The 14935-nt window shown below is 51.5% G+C and overlaps 1 protein-coding gene across 3 annotated transcripts in view; it reads left to right on the forward strand.

Moving 5' to 3' along the window:
• Positions 1-14935, forward strand: part of GRB10 (growth factor receptor bound protein 10) — a 164352-nt gene that overhangs the window by 35721 nt on the left and 113696 nt on the right. For 2 of the 3 annotated variants that reach the window (XM_077781104.1, XM_077781105.1), the window contains exon 2: positions 14070-14158. In XM_077781104.1, the coding sequence (XP_077637230.1) occupies positions 14070-14158 (89 nt within the window). Of the gene's footprint in view, positions 1-14069; positions 14159-14935 lie in introns of those variants that run through there. The other variant, XM_077781107.1, reaches the window with a different exon arrangement.

Consider the following 14935-nt stretch of genomic DNA (forward strand, 5'->3'; position numbering starts at 1 on the left):
GCCGGGAACGGGGACGCAGTGCCTGGGCAGACGAGGTCGGGGGCGCCGTCGCGCCCTGGGGGCGGAGGCCGTTTGCGCGCGCTGACGGGGAGAAGCGAGGGCCCCCGAGGCTGGACACGTGGCCCCAGAGGCCTGGGCGGGGACAGCTGGGCGGCTGCGGACAGGAGCGGGCGTGTGCTGGAGGGAGTCGGGGCCAGGTCCCGGAGGACACACAGGGGCTGGTTACGGGGGCGGAGAGGAGGGGGTCTGGGGACTGGGTGATGGCCCCCGGTACGTCGAGGTCCCTGTGTGGGGGGTCCCCGCTGTGGAGACCAAGCAGGGGCACGCAGGTGAGGTGGCGTCCCAGGGGGTGTTCATGGGCACCGCGTGCAGCCTGCGGCCTCGGGGATGCCGGAGGCTTGGGGCCCCGATTGCGCACGAATGCGGGTGCAGGAGCGCGGGGACAGGGCCGGCCGGGCGCATTTGGGGAGTGGAGAGAACGGCGTGTAGTTGAGAAGCCATGACGCGTTGGAAGTATTTCCACACAGGTGCTGATGGGGAGAAGCGGAGGGGGCCTCCGAGGGCGGACGTAATTTCGTAGCAGCGTTCAAGTGGAACCGAATTGGACATGCGCACACGTAGACGGGGTGTATGGACTTGCGCACATCAGCATCCTTGTGATGGATGGACTTAGAGTGTTTGGGTCGTTTCCGGCTTCCCTGGAAAAAAGATGGACCTTTGTGTCCGGCTAGTGTAGACTGGGATCAGTAAGGAGGGTGGAGGGCCGAGGTGCCCGGAAGATCCTTGGGGGGCTGGGGGCAGCTCGCGCCTTATTTCCCCGCCTTTCCCTCTGGCCAGACCTTGCACGTTCCCTGGACGGTTCGTTACAGTGCTACTTCGCTGGGCTGCAGTGGGGGGCCCTGGGGCCGGGATTTTGGAAGATGACTCCTAACGTGGGACCGGAGTCGAGAACCACATTTATGTTGGCATGACCGGGGGGTGCCGAGGATGGACGGGGGGCCTAGGATGGGGGCCAGGACAAGCTCTTGGTGGCATCTGGGCTCCGTGGGCATGTGGGGTGCTTGGTGAGCAGCAGAGAGGCCAGGGCTGGGACAGGAAGACCGAGTGGCAGTGGGTGGGGGACCCACTCCGTTAAGCCCGGTGTCAGGGGCCGATGTTCCGGGACAGGCACTCAGGTTTTGACGGGTGGGACTGTGCAGGGGTGTCTCTGGGCCGTGGGGATTACAGATGGAGCTCCGGAGAGCAGGGGAGGAGCCGGGTGATGAGAGGTGTTCGGAGGACTTTCGAGAGAGGGAAGAGTGACGCACCTTCCCTCCTCCCGTTCTTCCTAATGCAAGAAATGCACAGAAATAGTCAGGGTGTGGGGGACAGAGTGGGGGTGCAGGGATGGGGGCTGATGCTGGCCTGGGCCCAGGGCAGCCGCTGGGGAGGGCCTGTGGTCCTCGGAATATGAGAAATGATGCCACTTCATGTGGCTCGTCACCTGCCCAGGGAGACCTGGTGACTCTCCCTGGGCCGTGAATTACTCAGGTCACACAAAGGACAGAATGTGGCAATTATTAATCAAGAAGGACTTTCCTTTTCCTTTTCTTTTTTTAAAGTTTATTTTTACGTCTTTATTTTGAGAGAGAGAGAGCATGGGCAGGGGAGGAACGGAGAGGGGCGGGGGGGGAGGGAGAATCCCAAGCAGGCTCTGAGCTGTCAGCACAGAGCCCGACGTGGGGCTCGAACCCACAAACCCTGAGATCCCGACCTGAGCCAAAGTCGGATGCTCAACCTTCTGAGCCCCCCAGGCGCCCTGAAAAGCGAGTTCTTTTAAAAGGACCCCACTTTGAGGTTTATGTGTAAATAGTGCACATGTCAGACTTAAAGTTAGCGGTGGTCTTTCTCCTGCTGGTGTCTTGCTGGTCAGAAAAAGTCGAATCCCACCCCGGGGGGGGATTTCAGTCCTTTCCTCCAGCTCCTGCTGCCGGTGCTGATCCATGGGCTTCCCTTGACCACGAGCTCCAGCCAGGCTGTCCGTCACCTCCGAGCTGGCGGCCCCATCTGGGACGTGGGACGGTCCCCTCATGGACGTCAGAGTTGTCTGGGGCTCTGTGTGAATGCGGCTTCCCTCTCGCCATCTGCTGAGGCTCACCCCTCCCGGGGGGTGTCCCACCGCTTCCAGGAAGGCGGCGTGTGGCCTCCTCACGGACCCCCTCGCCCTGTTTTCACTGTCTGGAGGGTACTGTTGTTGTCCGTGGCAGTGCATTTCTGATGGAGGTCGGATCCGTGTGTCCGTGTGTGTGGCTCGTGTGTGTCCCAGCGTCCTCTAGCAATGCACACCCCAGGTCCGCAGGCTCACTCCTTCCGGAAGCCTTCAGGGGCTGGATTAGCAGTCCCGACCCGTCCCGCGCTCTGCACATGACTGCACCCCTGTGCATTAGCCAGCAGAGGGGAGGCCCGGCTCGCCGATCCCCGTGCCCACCGGCTGGGGCTGCTGGAAATTGCGGTGAGTGCCACCATTGGCCTCTCGGGGCTCGCGTGGACCGGACTCCGTTCCTGGGCACTCGGCATCTGGTGTCTGGATTTGGGCTGAGTGGATCTCAAGGTCTGAGCACACAGTGGGCCGGCACGGGTGACCGGAGGCAAGCCTCTTCTGCTCGGGCTCCTGGCCTGTCCGATGGCGACAGATGTCGTGTTCCCAGGCTGCTTGTTGGAGAATTCCAGCTCGTGTTCTGTTAGGAGGCTGAGCAGAACACTTGGGCGTAAGGTACTGTGGACTCTCGACTAGTATATTCCAAACGAGTCTCTTACTGAAGGGTGAGGATATAAAGCCAAAGGTCCTCACGTCTGGTCACATCCAGACCCTTGTACCTAAAAGCACACAGTTTGCGGTGATGAAGTCATTCTCTCTGCTGGCAGTGAAGATAGCTCCGGGCTGCTGCGCCTCCCCCTTCTAACCGTCGATGGGAAAGTGGGTTCTATTTCCATGGGAAAAAGGGATAGATTTGTAAAAGGCAGAGAAGGTACCAGGTATGGCTTCCGGCCGGGAATCCCCTCAGGATTCAGGGGCCACATTTTGAGGAACTATTGTGTTGCTTAAACCGCCCCCCCCCCCCCCTTCCTGAAAGAAAGACAGGAGTCTTCAAGGATTCAATGCTTTTTGTCATAAAAAGGATTCACAATAATGTAAATGAAAGACAGGAGAGTAGAGGTTCTCAGCTTTGGAAACACTGGGGAGCCTAAAACCATGCCTGCGTCCCCAAGATTTTATTCTTGCTGGTGGGGTGCAGCCCAGGCGCCCGAGGTGCCCCGTAGTTGGGGCTTGGCCAGAGACACAGAGTGCCCTGGGGCCCCCCCGCACCCTGTGTTTCTGATTTAGTGGGTCAGCATCTGGGCTGCAGTATTGGTGTGTGAGCAGGGGCCCGGGTGGTGCCTGGGACCACAATTTAACAACCACAGTACTGTGGGTATGCTCTTCTGGACTGACCTCTGTTACCTCCTCGTCCCCTCCCGTCACTGGCCCCAGGACCTTGACCGCTGTACTCTGTTTCACTCCTGTCAGCCACGGAAATGATACTAGAGTGAGTGAGTGAGTGTGTCTGTGTGTGTATGCGACTGCCTGGTCTTAACAAGCCCTTGAGAATCTTTTTTTCTTTTTTCTTTTTTTTGACAAATTGAAATGACTGATAATAAGAACATCCAAGTCCGTGGGTTTCGTTATATGTTGAGGTGAAGGTGGAAGGAGTGTGGGGCTTCAGTCTGATTTCTCTCTGGTGTTTTCTACCGTAAGGATTTTGTTTTAGGATTATTCTGACTTTTGGTATATATTTTTAATAAAAGTTCTAATTTCATTAAAGTCTCTAAATTTCTTTTTTAAAATTTTTTTAATGTTTATTTTTGAGAGAGAGAGGGACAGACAGACAGACAGAACATGAGGAGGGGAGGGGCACATAGAGGGAGACACAGAATCCGTAGCAGGTTCCAGGCTCCGAGCTGTCAGCACAGACCCATGGACCACGAAATCATGACCTGAGCCAAAGTTGGGCACTCAACCAACTGAGCCACCCAGGCGCCCTGTCCAGCTTTCTTTTTTTTTTCCTAAAAAAAGTTTTTAGTTTGTCTACTTTGAGAGGGAGAGAGAAAAGGAGCAGGGGAGTGGGGGAGGAGCAGAGAGAGAGAGAGAGAGAGAGAGAGAGAGAGAGAATCCCAAGCAGGTTCCGTGCTGTCAGTGCAGAGCCCCACACGAGGCTTAAGCTCATGACCCATGATACCGTGCCCTGAGCTGAGATCAAGAGTCGGACGCTTAACCGACCGAGCCCCCCAGGCACCGCCACCGTGATTCATTTTAAGACTTACAGCTTCTCTTTTTAAATTTTGTTTTCATTTATTTATTTATTTGGTTTTAGTTGTAAATTAAGAGTTCTTATGTAGCCTGTCCGTCGGCGGTTACGCTGGTTAGTCTGGTTCGAGTTCCCCCCGCTGACCTCGGCGGAGCAGGGAATGAGACCAAGTTCTCGAACAAGAAGGCATTTAGCAACCATCTAACAAGTGCTGTAGGATAGGTGTCAGGTGCTGGCTGTGGCCGTGGGGCAGGGCCGCAGGGCGACAAGCTGCCACTGCCAGCTGGCTGTCACCTGATGTCCTGAGAGAGCGGGCGGTGAGGAGAAAGTTGGAAGCAGACTTGCTGCAGAGAACAAAGTACGTCCCCCACGGAGAAGCCCCAGCCTTCCCCAGCAGGGTGAAATGCACATATCACATATCGGTTCTGTGGTCAAGTGAAGACGGAAAGAGTCCCCCACCGTCTGCTATCCTCAGTGTCACAGGGAAGCCACCCTGTAGGTGACTTCAGGGCTTTGGAGGTGGCTGGTTGCATGAAGCAGGGGAGTTGTGTTTCTCTAAGAGTAGGTCAGGGGAGCAGACACACTGGGCGTTTGCACGTCTGGGGCAGACCAGGAAGGAGAGGGTGCGGGCGGGGGGAGGGGCCGGCGGCAGCAGGTGCGTGCCGCAGAAGCCGGTGAGCTTGCAGGAGAGAGGCGCTGAGTACGAACTTGAACCTGACCTGACTTTCGAACTGTGGGTTGTATCTCATCGCCGTGCCTGACATCAAGCCGTTAGGTTATGCACAGCTCATTCGGTAAGGAAAACAGAACAGAAGAGGAAATGAGAGCGCGTCCATGGATCCTGAGCCTGCACTGAGCACACTGCCCAGTGATACGCATCAGGCGGGTCATGAGATGCGGGGTCCTTCACGGAGCCTCGCGGCATCACGGTTGACATCTGGAGCACACGGAGTCCCCTGATGGGAAGGGTCGCCGGACACTTGAAATCCGCCACAAACATAATTCCCAGTAGGTTGTGACAAGAAAGGCATATATGTGCCTGCCTGTCTCCAGACTTTCAGTGAGGAATGCCCGGCATTCTTAGAAAAAGAGTTTTTGGGTGCCATGTTTAGAAATTTTAGGATGGTTGTGTCATTGTAATTTAGCAGAAGTCGCCTTTAAAATGGAAAAAAAAAATAAACATGAAACGAAAAGAACAAAGGCATGTTCAAGTTCAGCTGCTGGACCCAGAAGTGTAAATATTGACATTGTTGAGGAAAATGTTGACTCTAGAATCAGCAGGCTTTTGGCTCTGCTCAAACTATTTTTCTGAACTATAGTCTAATAAGGAAGAAAGTTCAGGCTCCATGGTGAAGATTATTTAAACTTTTATCACAAGTTCAAAAACCTATTAAAATGGATAGAGTCCAGTACATTATTTATAATGGGATTCTGGCAAAGGACAGATTCATAATTAAAAGAACATATGGAATCAACACAGTGAGTTGAACGTAGCCAACAAGCCTCTTTAATTGAAGGAAGATAAAAACAGTTTCTTAGTCATTCGACAATGGTTAGTGAGAATACCGTTTATTGTTATAGATCTAAAGCTGTAGTAGCAACCAGCCTAGGAGACTTTTCTTCAGTATCCGTACAAAGCACATCATTTTGGTAAATTAGCTGATGACTTGAATGTGGAGCGCATGGGGCATCTGGGGGGCTCAGTCGATTGGGTATCTGACTTCAGCCCAGGTCAGGATCTTGCGGTTTATGAGTTTGTTGAGCCCCGCGTTGGGCTCTGTGCCGACAGCTCAGAGCCTGGAGCCTGCTTCGGATTCTGTGTCTCCCCCTCTCTCTGCCCCCCTCCCACTTGTACTCTCTGTCTCTCTCTCTCAAAAATAAACATTAAAAAATTTTAAAAAATTTGTACAGAAGTGAAGTTTGCAATCCTTGACTTATCCATCTTCAAGTTTTAGCATCCTTTTTTTTTAAATGTTTTTTTTTTTTTTGAGAGAGAGATAGAGACAGCATGAGCAGGGGAGGGTCAGAGAGAGAGGGAGACACAGAATCCGAAACAGGCTCCAGGCTCTCAGCTAGCTGTCAGCACAGAGCCTGATGCGGGACTCGAACCCACCAACCATGAGATCGGACGCTTAACTGACTGAGCCACCCAGGCGCCCCCAAGTTTTAGCATCCTAAGAACTTCTGCTGATTCTCATGCTTGTATTTAAAAAAAAATTAACAGATGTTTTAAATTTTATTAAAGGAAGCTCGTTGAAGAGCCATCATTTCAATGTTTAAAAAAAGCAGACAGGGGCACCTGGGTGGCACAGTCGGTTAAGCATCTGACTCTTGATCTCGGCTCAGGTCATGATCTCACAGTTCGTGAGATCGAGCCCTGCATCGGGCTCTGCATTGATGTAGAGCCTGCTTGGGATTCTGTCTCTTCTCTCTGGACCCTCCCTCACTTGTGCTTTCTCTCTCTCAAAATAAATAAATAAACTTATAAAAAATTGAACAAATAAATTAAAAAGAGGATAAATATATAAAACATAAGATTTCCTATTTTAGCCATTTCTAAGTGTGCAGTTCAGTGGAATTACATACATTCACAATGTTGTCTAAACATCTTGGCTATCTATTTCTAGAACCTTTTCATCGTCCCAAACAAAAAGTCTGTACCCATTAAACAACACTCCCTGCCTTCTCCCCAGCCCCTGCTAACTTCCACTTCCTGTTTGTAGACTGCCTCATGGAAGCGAGGTCTTAAAATATTTGTCCTTTGGTGCCTGACTTAGTTCACGTAGCATAATGTCCTCAAGGCTCATCCTATTGTAGCATGAGTCAGAATCATGTTCCTTTTCAAGGCTGAAGAATATTCCATTGTACGGAGATGCTATCTTCTGCTTATCCATTCATCTGTTGATGGTCACTTAGGTTGTTTACACTCTTTGGCTAGTGTAACAATGCTGCTGTGAACACGGGTGTACAAGTACTTGTTTGAGTCTTTGCTTTCGCTTCTTTGGGGGCTTATGACTCGAACTAGAATTTCTGGAACATACGTTAATTCTGTATTTGATTTCTTTGAAGAGTTGTTATACTGTTTTCCACAGAGGCTGCTCCATTTTGTATTCTTGCCAGCGGCAGAGCAGGGGTTCACTTCCTCCGTATCCTCGCCAATGCTTGTTATTTTCTGTGGTATCTCATGGTGGTGTGATTTACATTTCCCTAATGACTAGTGATGTTGAGCGTCTTTTCATGTGTTTACTGGTCCTTTTTATATCTTCTCTGGAGAAACATCTAGTCAAGGTCATTTTTAAAATTGGTGATCTCTTTTCTCACTGTTGCCTTGTAGGTGTTCTTTATGTATGCTGGATATTGATCCCTTATCAAGTAAATGATTTACAACTATTTTTGTCCTTTATTCTGTGGGTTTTTGCAGTTTCTTGATTGTATCCTTGGCACAAACATTTTTAATTTTATGAAGTCCAATTTGTCTTTCGTTGTTGCCTGTGCCTGTGGTAGCCTATTCTGGACGTCCGTGTCAAATCCAACATCAGGAAGACTTTCCTACGTTTTCTTTTAAGAGTTTTATAGTTTTAACTCCTGGGTTTAGGTCTTTGGTCCATTTGAATGAATGTTCATTGATGGTGTAAGATAGGAGTTCAGCTGCATCCTTTTGCACCTGGATGGTTTTCCAAAACTACTTGTTGAAGAGACTGTCCTTTCCCCGTTGAATGGCCCTGACACCTTTGTTGAAAATCAGCCCACCATCATATGTGAGGGTTTATTTCTGCCGGCTCTGTTTTATTCCATTAGTCTTTCCGTCTGCCTTTATGCCACTTCACACTGTCTTTATCACCATAGTTTTGTAGTAGGTTTTGAAATCTGGAAATGTGAGTCCCACAACTTTGTTTTTTCTTTTCAAGACTTTTTTCTTTTTTTTGGCTATTTGGGGTCCTTTGAGAATCTATATGAATTTTAGAAAGGGTTTATCGATTTCTGCAAAAAATGCTGTGAGAATTTGTGAGAATTGGCATTGAATCTGTAGATTGCTTCAGCTGTTGTCATCTTAACAGTATTAACTATTTCAAGCCATGAACACAGGATGTTTTCCGTATTTATATTTTCTTTCTATTCTTACAGCAACATTTGTATTTTTTAGTACACAAGTCTTTTGCCTCCTTATGTAAATATATTCTTAATTGTTATTCTTGATGCTGTTTTAAATGGATTTGTTTTCTTAATTTCTTTTTCGGATTTTTTGTTGTTGGAGTATAGAAGCACAACTGGCTTTAGTGTGTTGATTTTACAACCTGTAACTTTGATGCATTTGTTAACTCTAATTATGGGTGTGTCCTAGTAATTTTTAGGGTTTTCTGTGGGTTGGATCATATCATGTGTGAACAGGAATTGTATCCTCCTTTCCAGTTTGGATGCTTTTCGTTTCTTTTTCTTGTCCTATTGTTCTAGGTAGAACTTCCAATGCTGTGTTGAGTAGAAGACGCAAAAACTGACATTCAGAAACCTTGTTTCTGATCTTAGGGGAAAATCTTTCCATCATTCACCGTTAAATCTGATGAGAGCTCTGAGTTTGATACATTTTATCAAAGACGAGAGTTACTCTGATCTTCTTACTGTATCGAACTATAGTTTTCTTGTCCCAGAGGGAGCTACTTGACGGGGCTCATGGGACGTATATTATCTGGCTGCGAAGCAGTCTCATGTGGTAAATACTTTCAAAGGTTGTATGTAGGTAATAAAATTGGCATGTTTGTGTGATATTTCTGGCACTCCAACACCCATTACATTTGAAGCTTCGGGGGAAAGTAACATGTGTCTGCGTGGTGAACACATCCAAGAGTTCCGCAGGCATGCAAGGCGGGGCAAGGCAGCATGCACGAGCGAGCCAGGGGAGTGTGGGAAGCAGTAGCAGAAGGAGGCATGGGGCAACGGGGCAGCCATTAGTATGGGTGCAGAGAGGGTCCTTAAAGGGCCCGGAGGGTGTTTACGCCTCCTCCAGCGCATGGGGATGTGGGTCAAGGGGAGCAAAGTAACGTGCTCAGGAAAGGGAGGCTGCAGGCTGAAGAAGGTAGAGGATTGTGTTTAGAGAAGGGGCTGGGAGGTTGTCCACGCAGAGTCCTCACACTCATGCAGGCATGGGGAGGCCACACCATGTTCATCCTGGGATCCGGCCGCGGTAGGCTGGGTCGTGTATGCTGGGGTTCTCCCAGGAAACAGAACACATGTGCGTACATACAAAGAGATCTATTTTAAGGAATTGGCTGACCTGGTTGTTGGGGGCTCACAAGTCTGAAATCCACGGGGCAGGCTGGCAGTCTGGAAACTCAGGAGTTTGCCGCAGTCTTGAGGCCAAATCCCATCTTCTTTGGGAACCCTCAGTCTCTGCTGTTAAGACCTTCAACTGATTGCACACGGCCCACCTCTTGTATGGAGGGTGATCCCCTTTGCCTAAAAGTCCAGTGACTGCAGAGGTCAATCACTTCCACAGAGAACTTTCAGAACAGCTGTGAGGTTGGTCCTGGGTTAAATGGCTGGGTGCCAGAGCCCAGACACACGGACATGTGAGACTCCCGCCACGGGCGCCAGGCTGACTTATGGGCCGGACAGGTTTGCAGGCTTGGGGTCTACTGGCCTCGCCCAAGGCTGGAGGGTGGTGGCCAGCCACAGCCATGCCCGTGCAGGGAGTGGCAGGAAACTGTGTGTGGCTCTCTTGCCGTCTTGCTGGTGCTGCCATTGCTCATACCCCGTTCCCTCAGCCCAGCGGCCTCTTACGGGTCATTCTCTGGTTTCTGCGTAGGTGGCTTCGAGGGTCCTAAACGCTTGCAGAAAACGTAATTGCCTGGTAATGAATGTTATAGATTTAGGGCTCTTCTGTTCCTTTCAGCTGAAATAACAATTTAGTAGCGTTTTCTATCTTGGGTCTGTATTAGATTTTTAGGACCATTATAACAGAATTGTACAGACGGGTCAGCTCAAAGAATAGACATTTATTTCCTCTTGGCTCTGGAGGCCCGATTCTGAGATGGAGGGGTGAGCAGGGCTGGTACCCCCTGAGGCCCCGCTCCTTGGCGTGTAGATGGCCGCCACCGTCTCCCTATGTCTTCCCGTGGTCGCCCCTCTGTGTCTGTGTCCTCGCCTCAGGGTCCACACTAACACCTCATTTTGACGTAATCACATCTTTAAAGATCTCCACCAACAAATACAGCCACGTTGTGCGTCCTGGGTATTAGGGCCTCAGCTTCTGAATTTTGGGGAGGACACGGCTCAGCCCATAACTGGGTCTTAGCTTTGAATATTTTTGCTACTTTTTAAAAGTTTATTTGAGAGAGACAGAGACAGCGCAAGTGGGGGAAGGGACCAAGAGAGAGGTAGAGAGAATCCCAAGCAGGTCTGGAGCTCACGAACCCGTGAGATCATGACCTGAGCTGAAGTCAAGAGCCGAATCAACTGACTGAGCCACCCAGGTGCCCTGATTTTTTTTTTTTTTTTTTGCTATTGTTTTTAGGTTTATTTTGAGAGAGAGACAGCACAAGTGAGGGAGGGGCAGAGAGAGCGGGAGAGTGAGAACCCCAAGCAGGCGCCTTGCTGTCAGCACAGAGCCTGATGCGGAGCTTGAACTCACAAAACCACGAGATCATGACTTGAGCCAAAACCAAGAGGTGGATGCTTACCTGACTGAACCACCCAGATGCCCCGATTTTGTGGCTAGTTTGATTGATAGAACGAATGTCCTGACATTTATGCCCCACCAGAGTCTTTCAGGATTCCCCTGGGAAGCTTCTGTGAGTCTTTCCTTTCCGAATTCTGGAAAGCTGAGACTGGCTGGTTGGAGAACCTTCACTCTGCTGCAGATGCGTGAGAGGTGCGGGGTCGGGCTCAGCTGGTGAAGGTCATGTTCCCTTCGCAGCCGGGAGTCGTTCTCTGTACCTCGAGTTTTTTTTTTAATTTTTAAAAATTTAAAAAAATTTTTTATTTTCATAGTTTTTTGTTTATTTTTGAAACAGAGAGAGACAGAGCATGGGCCGGGGAGGGGCAGAGAGAGAGGAGACACAGAATCCCAAGTAGGTTTCAGGCTCTGAGCTGTCAGGACAGAACTCAATGCGGCGCTCGAACCCACAAACCACGAGATCATGACCTGAGCCGAAGTCGGACTCTCAAGTGACTGAGCCCCCAGGCACCCCATGCATCCCGAGTTTTGCACTGACCTGCGGGACAAGATGCCACTCTGTCTCATTCTCTCCGGAGACTGTTATCCAGTTTCCTGGGGTTTTGCGTCCATGGACTGTCTTGTCTGCAGTATCGATTCTGATGTGACTGCTCCCAGCATCTGGTTTGTCTTATCCTGGGCAGTTTCTTGTCTGTCCTGTGTCTTCCATTCTCCTTTTTTCTTTCATTGAGAGAAATGAGCTGCTGCCTAAATAGTCTTTATTTTTCTCGTACTGAAATGACTTCAGGGAAATGGGACCTTCCATGCCCTGAGTATAGGAGCAGAAAAATTATTAAGTTTATTTATTTTGAAAGAGAGAGAGCACGTGCAGAAGTGGTGTAGGAACAGAGAGGGAGGGAGAGAGAATCCCAAGCAGGCTCTGCATTGTCAGCCCAGAGCCTGACCTGGGGCTCGATCTCATGAACTGTGAGATCATGACCTGAGCTGAAATCGAGTCGGTTGCTTAACCGACTGAGCCGCCCAGCCCCCCACCCCAAGAAAGTGTGTTTTAGGCTCCGTTTCTTTGCTGCCTCATTGCAGGGATTCTTGTTACTGTTCACTGTTCTTACTCCTCCGAAGGGCAGCCTCAGAGGGGATCCGGTGTTCGAGAACGGCAGGACACCCGCTTGTCCCTGGCCCTCCTCTGGGGACACCGTAGGAGAGGGGGCAGTCCTTCTGGAGGTGGCTCCCGCACATGGTGGGTGGCCGTCTTGGAGCTGTTGTGTTCTTCCTGCTCTAACTGGGTGACACTGATCACCGCCAGAGCCTCTTGGTGAAATCTGCTTGGATCCAGGTGCCGAGAGCCCAGTGGGCACTGACGGAGCCCGCCGGGGGCAGTGTTGATTGGCGAGAGGCAGTCTGAGAGGGCTTCCTGGAGGAGGTGATCCCTGAGCTCCGTCCTACAGGGCATAATAAGTTAGCTGGTGGCAGAGCAGGGAACGACGGCCACAAAATGCGGAGGCTCGAGAAAGCCTCTCGTTGCCGTGGATTATGAGTGAATTGTTCAGGGTGGCTGGGCCAGGGCACCTCTGGGATCGATTATGGCGGAGAGCGTGAATTGCTGCCATTCCTGAAAATGTTTTCAACGTCTGATGATTTCCAAACGAGAAGACGCTGCCCCTGGTTCCACTCTGTTCCTGGAATCCGCCCCCTGCTCTCCGATGACTGCTGAGATTTAGAAGGAAGGGTCTCGGGGGCACTCACTTCACAGAAGTCTGGCCTTTGATTTCTTTTGTGTGTTCAAAGGCAAAAGGGTGACCCATCCCGAGTCTAGGGCAAGCTGCTGGTGCCCCTAACCCTGGCACCCGCCCTGTCCTCTGAGTCAGAGGGGAGGGGACCTTTGTCAGTCTCAGCTGGGAGACTCACTGTCTTTTTTGTATGCGTCAGGCATGTGGTTTGTACCACAGCAGGTTAACATGGAGAATGACAGGATCTGTGTTTCGTGCTTAGTAGGAGCTCACTGTAGGAGCCCTTGTGTAACTTAAAATAACAACAACAATTTTTATGTTTATTTAGTTAGAGAGCGTGGGCTGGGGAGGAGCAGAGAGAGAGGAGAGAGGGAATCCCAAGCAGGCTCCCTGCTGTCAGCATAGAGCCCGAAGTGGGGCTCGAGCCCACGAACTGCAAGATTGTGACCCGAACTGAAACCAAGAGTCGGACGCTTATGTGACTGAGCCGCCCAGGGGCCTCCAGCATTGGCTTTTTAATACAACTCATGGTATCCGTAGCTCATGTAGAAGTGGGGAGAGACTTACGTGCGTGTGTTCAGAAGTCCATTTCCGTGAATGTCATGGTCAGAGATTGTAGTCACAGAACCGGGGCCTCCAGGGAGAGTGTGGAACCACTCAGGGGTTTCTGATGCCCGTACCTGTAGTTCGATCTTGGCTGAGGCGGGGAGAGCCTGCGTACCCACAGGTGGTCCTGGGGAGACCCCCGTCCCCACACAGCCTCCTCGGAGCCTGATTGGAATTAGACTAAATCCGTATCCCCCGCAGTAAGATGAAGTCTTCAGGGTGCTGATGTCTGTAATGAGAAAAGGAGCCCAGGGGTTGCCGGGAGCTCCCAGGGGGGCCCTCACCTCTCTGAGGGCCCCTGCGCCCTGCAGACCCTGTGACCATGTGGACAGGCTTCCCAGGCTTCTGTAGCTGGTGCTTGTCTTCGTGTGAGAAGAAAAGCAGGGACACTTTGAGTAGACATCCTCACCGAGTACCTGACCGTGGGAGTGTGTCCAGGGGTCACCTTCTTAGACGTGTCACTTTTTTTTTTCATGTTTATTTTTGAGACAGAGACAGAGTGTGAGCAGGGAAAGGGCAGGGAGAGAGGGAGACATAGAATCCGAAGCAGCACCAGGTTCCGAGCTGTCAGCACAGAGCCCGACGCGGGGCTCGAACCCATGAACTGCGAGATTGTGATGTGAGCCGAAGCCGGATGCTCAACCGACTGAGCCCTGCACGTGCCCACATGCTCTTGAATAGGTTGCAAGTAGTGACTGTTTTGCCCGTCTGGCTTCCTCTCACGGTCTGTGTTTGTTGCAGGTGCGGCAGCCCGTACATGTAGCCCGGAGAAGGAGCCCATGGCTTTAGCTGGCTGCCCGGATTCCTTCGTGCACCGTCCCTACTACCAGGTACGGGGGAGTGTGGACCGTGGATGCTAGCGGCCCCTGTGGGGTTCATGACCACGCCGGGTCACCGAGGGGAGCGTCTGCACGGGGGTCACTGGCGTGTCCCGCAGATGGTCGGCATGTGTCGCCAGAGATCTTCCCGCGTGTCCTCCTTGGCTGCAACCTCCTTGTTCGAAGGGGGCTTGGCCGGGGCACAGCCCTGCCTCGTATGCGTGGGAGCAGGTGTTGGGATGGGGCAGGCGCCCTGTGGTCATTGCGGGGCCCAGAGCCCCCAGGTGGCGAGATGGTGTGGAGGCTGCGGGGATGCTCAGGCAGAGACGTGAGCATCGGGGTGGGACGGGAAACGGGGACAGCGTCCTGGCCTGGCTGCAGCCTGCCCTTCGGGCGTGGAGGCCTCCCCCCGGACTGGCTTGCTCTTCCCTCCGCCTGAAAGCGTCAGCTGGGGGTCTGTGGATGACGTGTTCATCCCTGCTCCTCCGGTTTCCTGGGCTCCTCTTCACGGGCTGCTCGGCGAATCGCCTTCATCTTCTGAACCGCGTTTTCTTTCTTCCTTTTTTTTTTTTACTTTATTTATTTTGAGAGAGCAGGTGAGGGGCAGGGAGAGGGGGAGAGAGAGAGTCCCAAGCAGGCTCCTTGCTGTCGGCACAGAGCCGGACATGGGGCTCGATCCCATGACAACGGGATCATGACCTGAGCTGAAATGAAGAGTCTGACGCTCAGCCAACCGATGGATCCACGCGGGTGCCACCATCTTTACTGGTCCTTAGCACGTCAGGCACC

The sequence above is a fragment of the Crocuta crocuta genome, unplaced genomic scaffold (genome assembly GCF_008692635.1).
Source record: "Crocuta crocuta isolate KB4526 unplaced genomic scaffold, BGI_CrCroc_1.0 scaffold108, whole genome shotgun sequence".
NCBI lineage: Eukaryota > Metazoa > Chordata > Mammalia > Carnivora > Hyaenidae > Crocuta > Crocuta crocuta.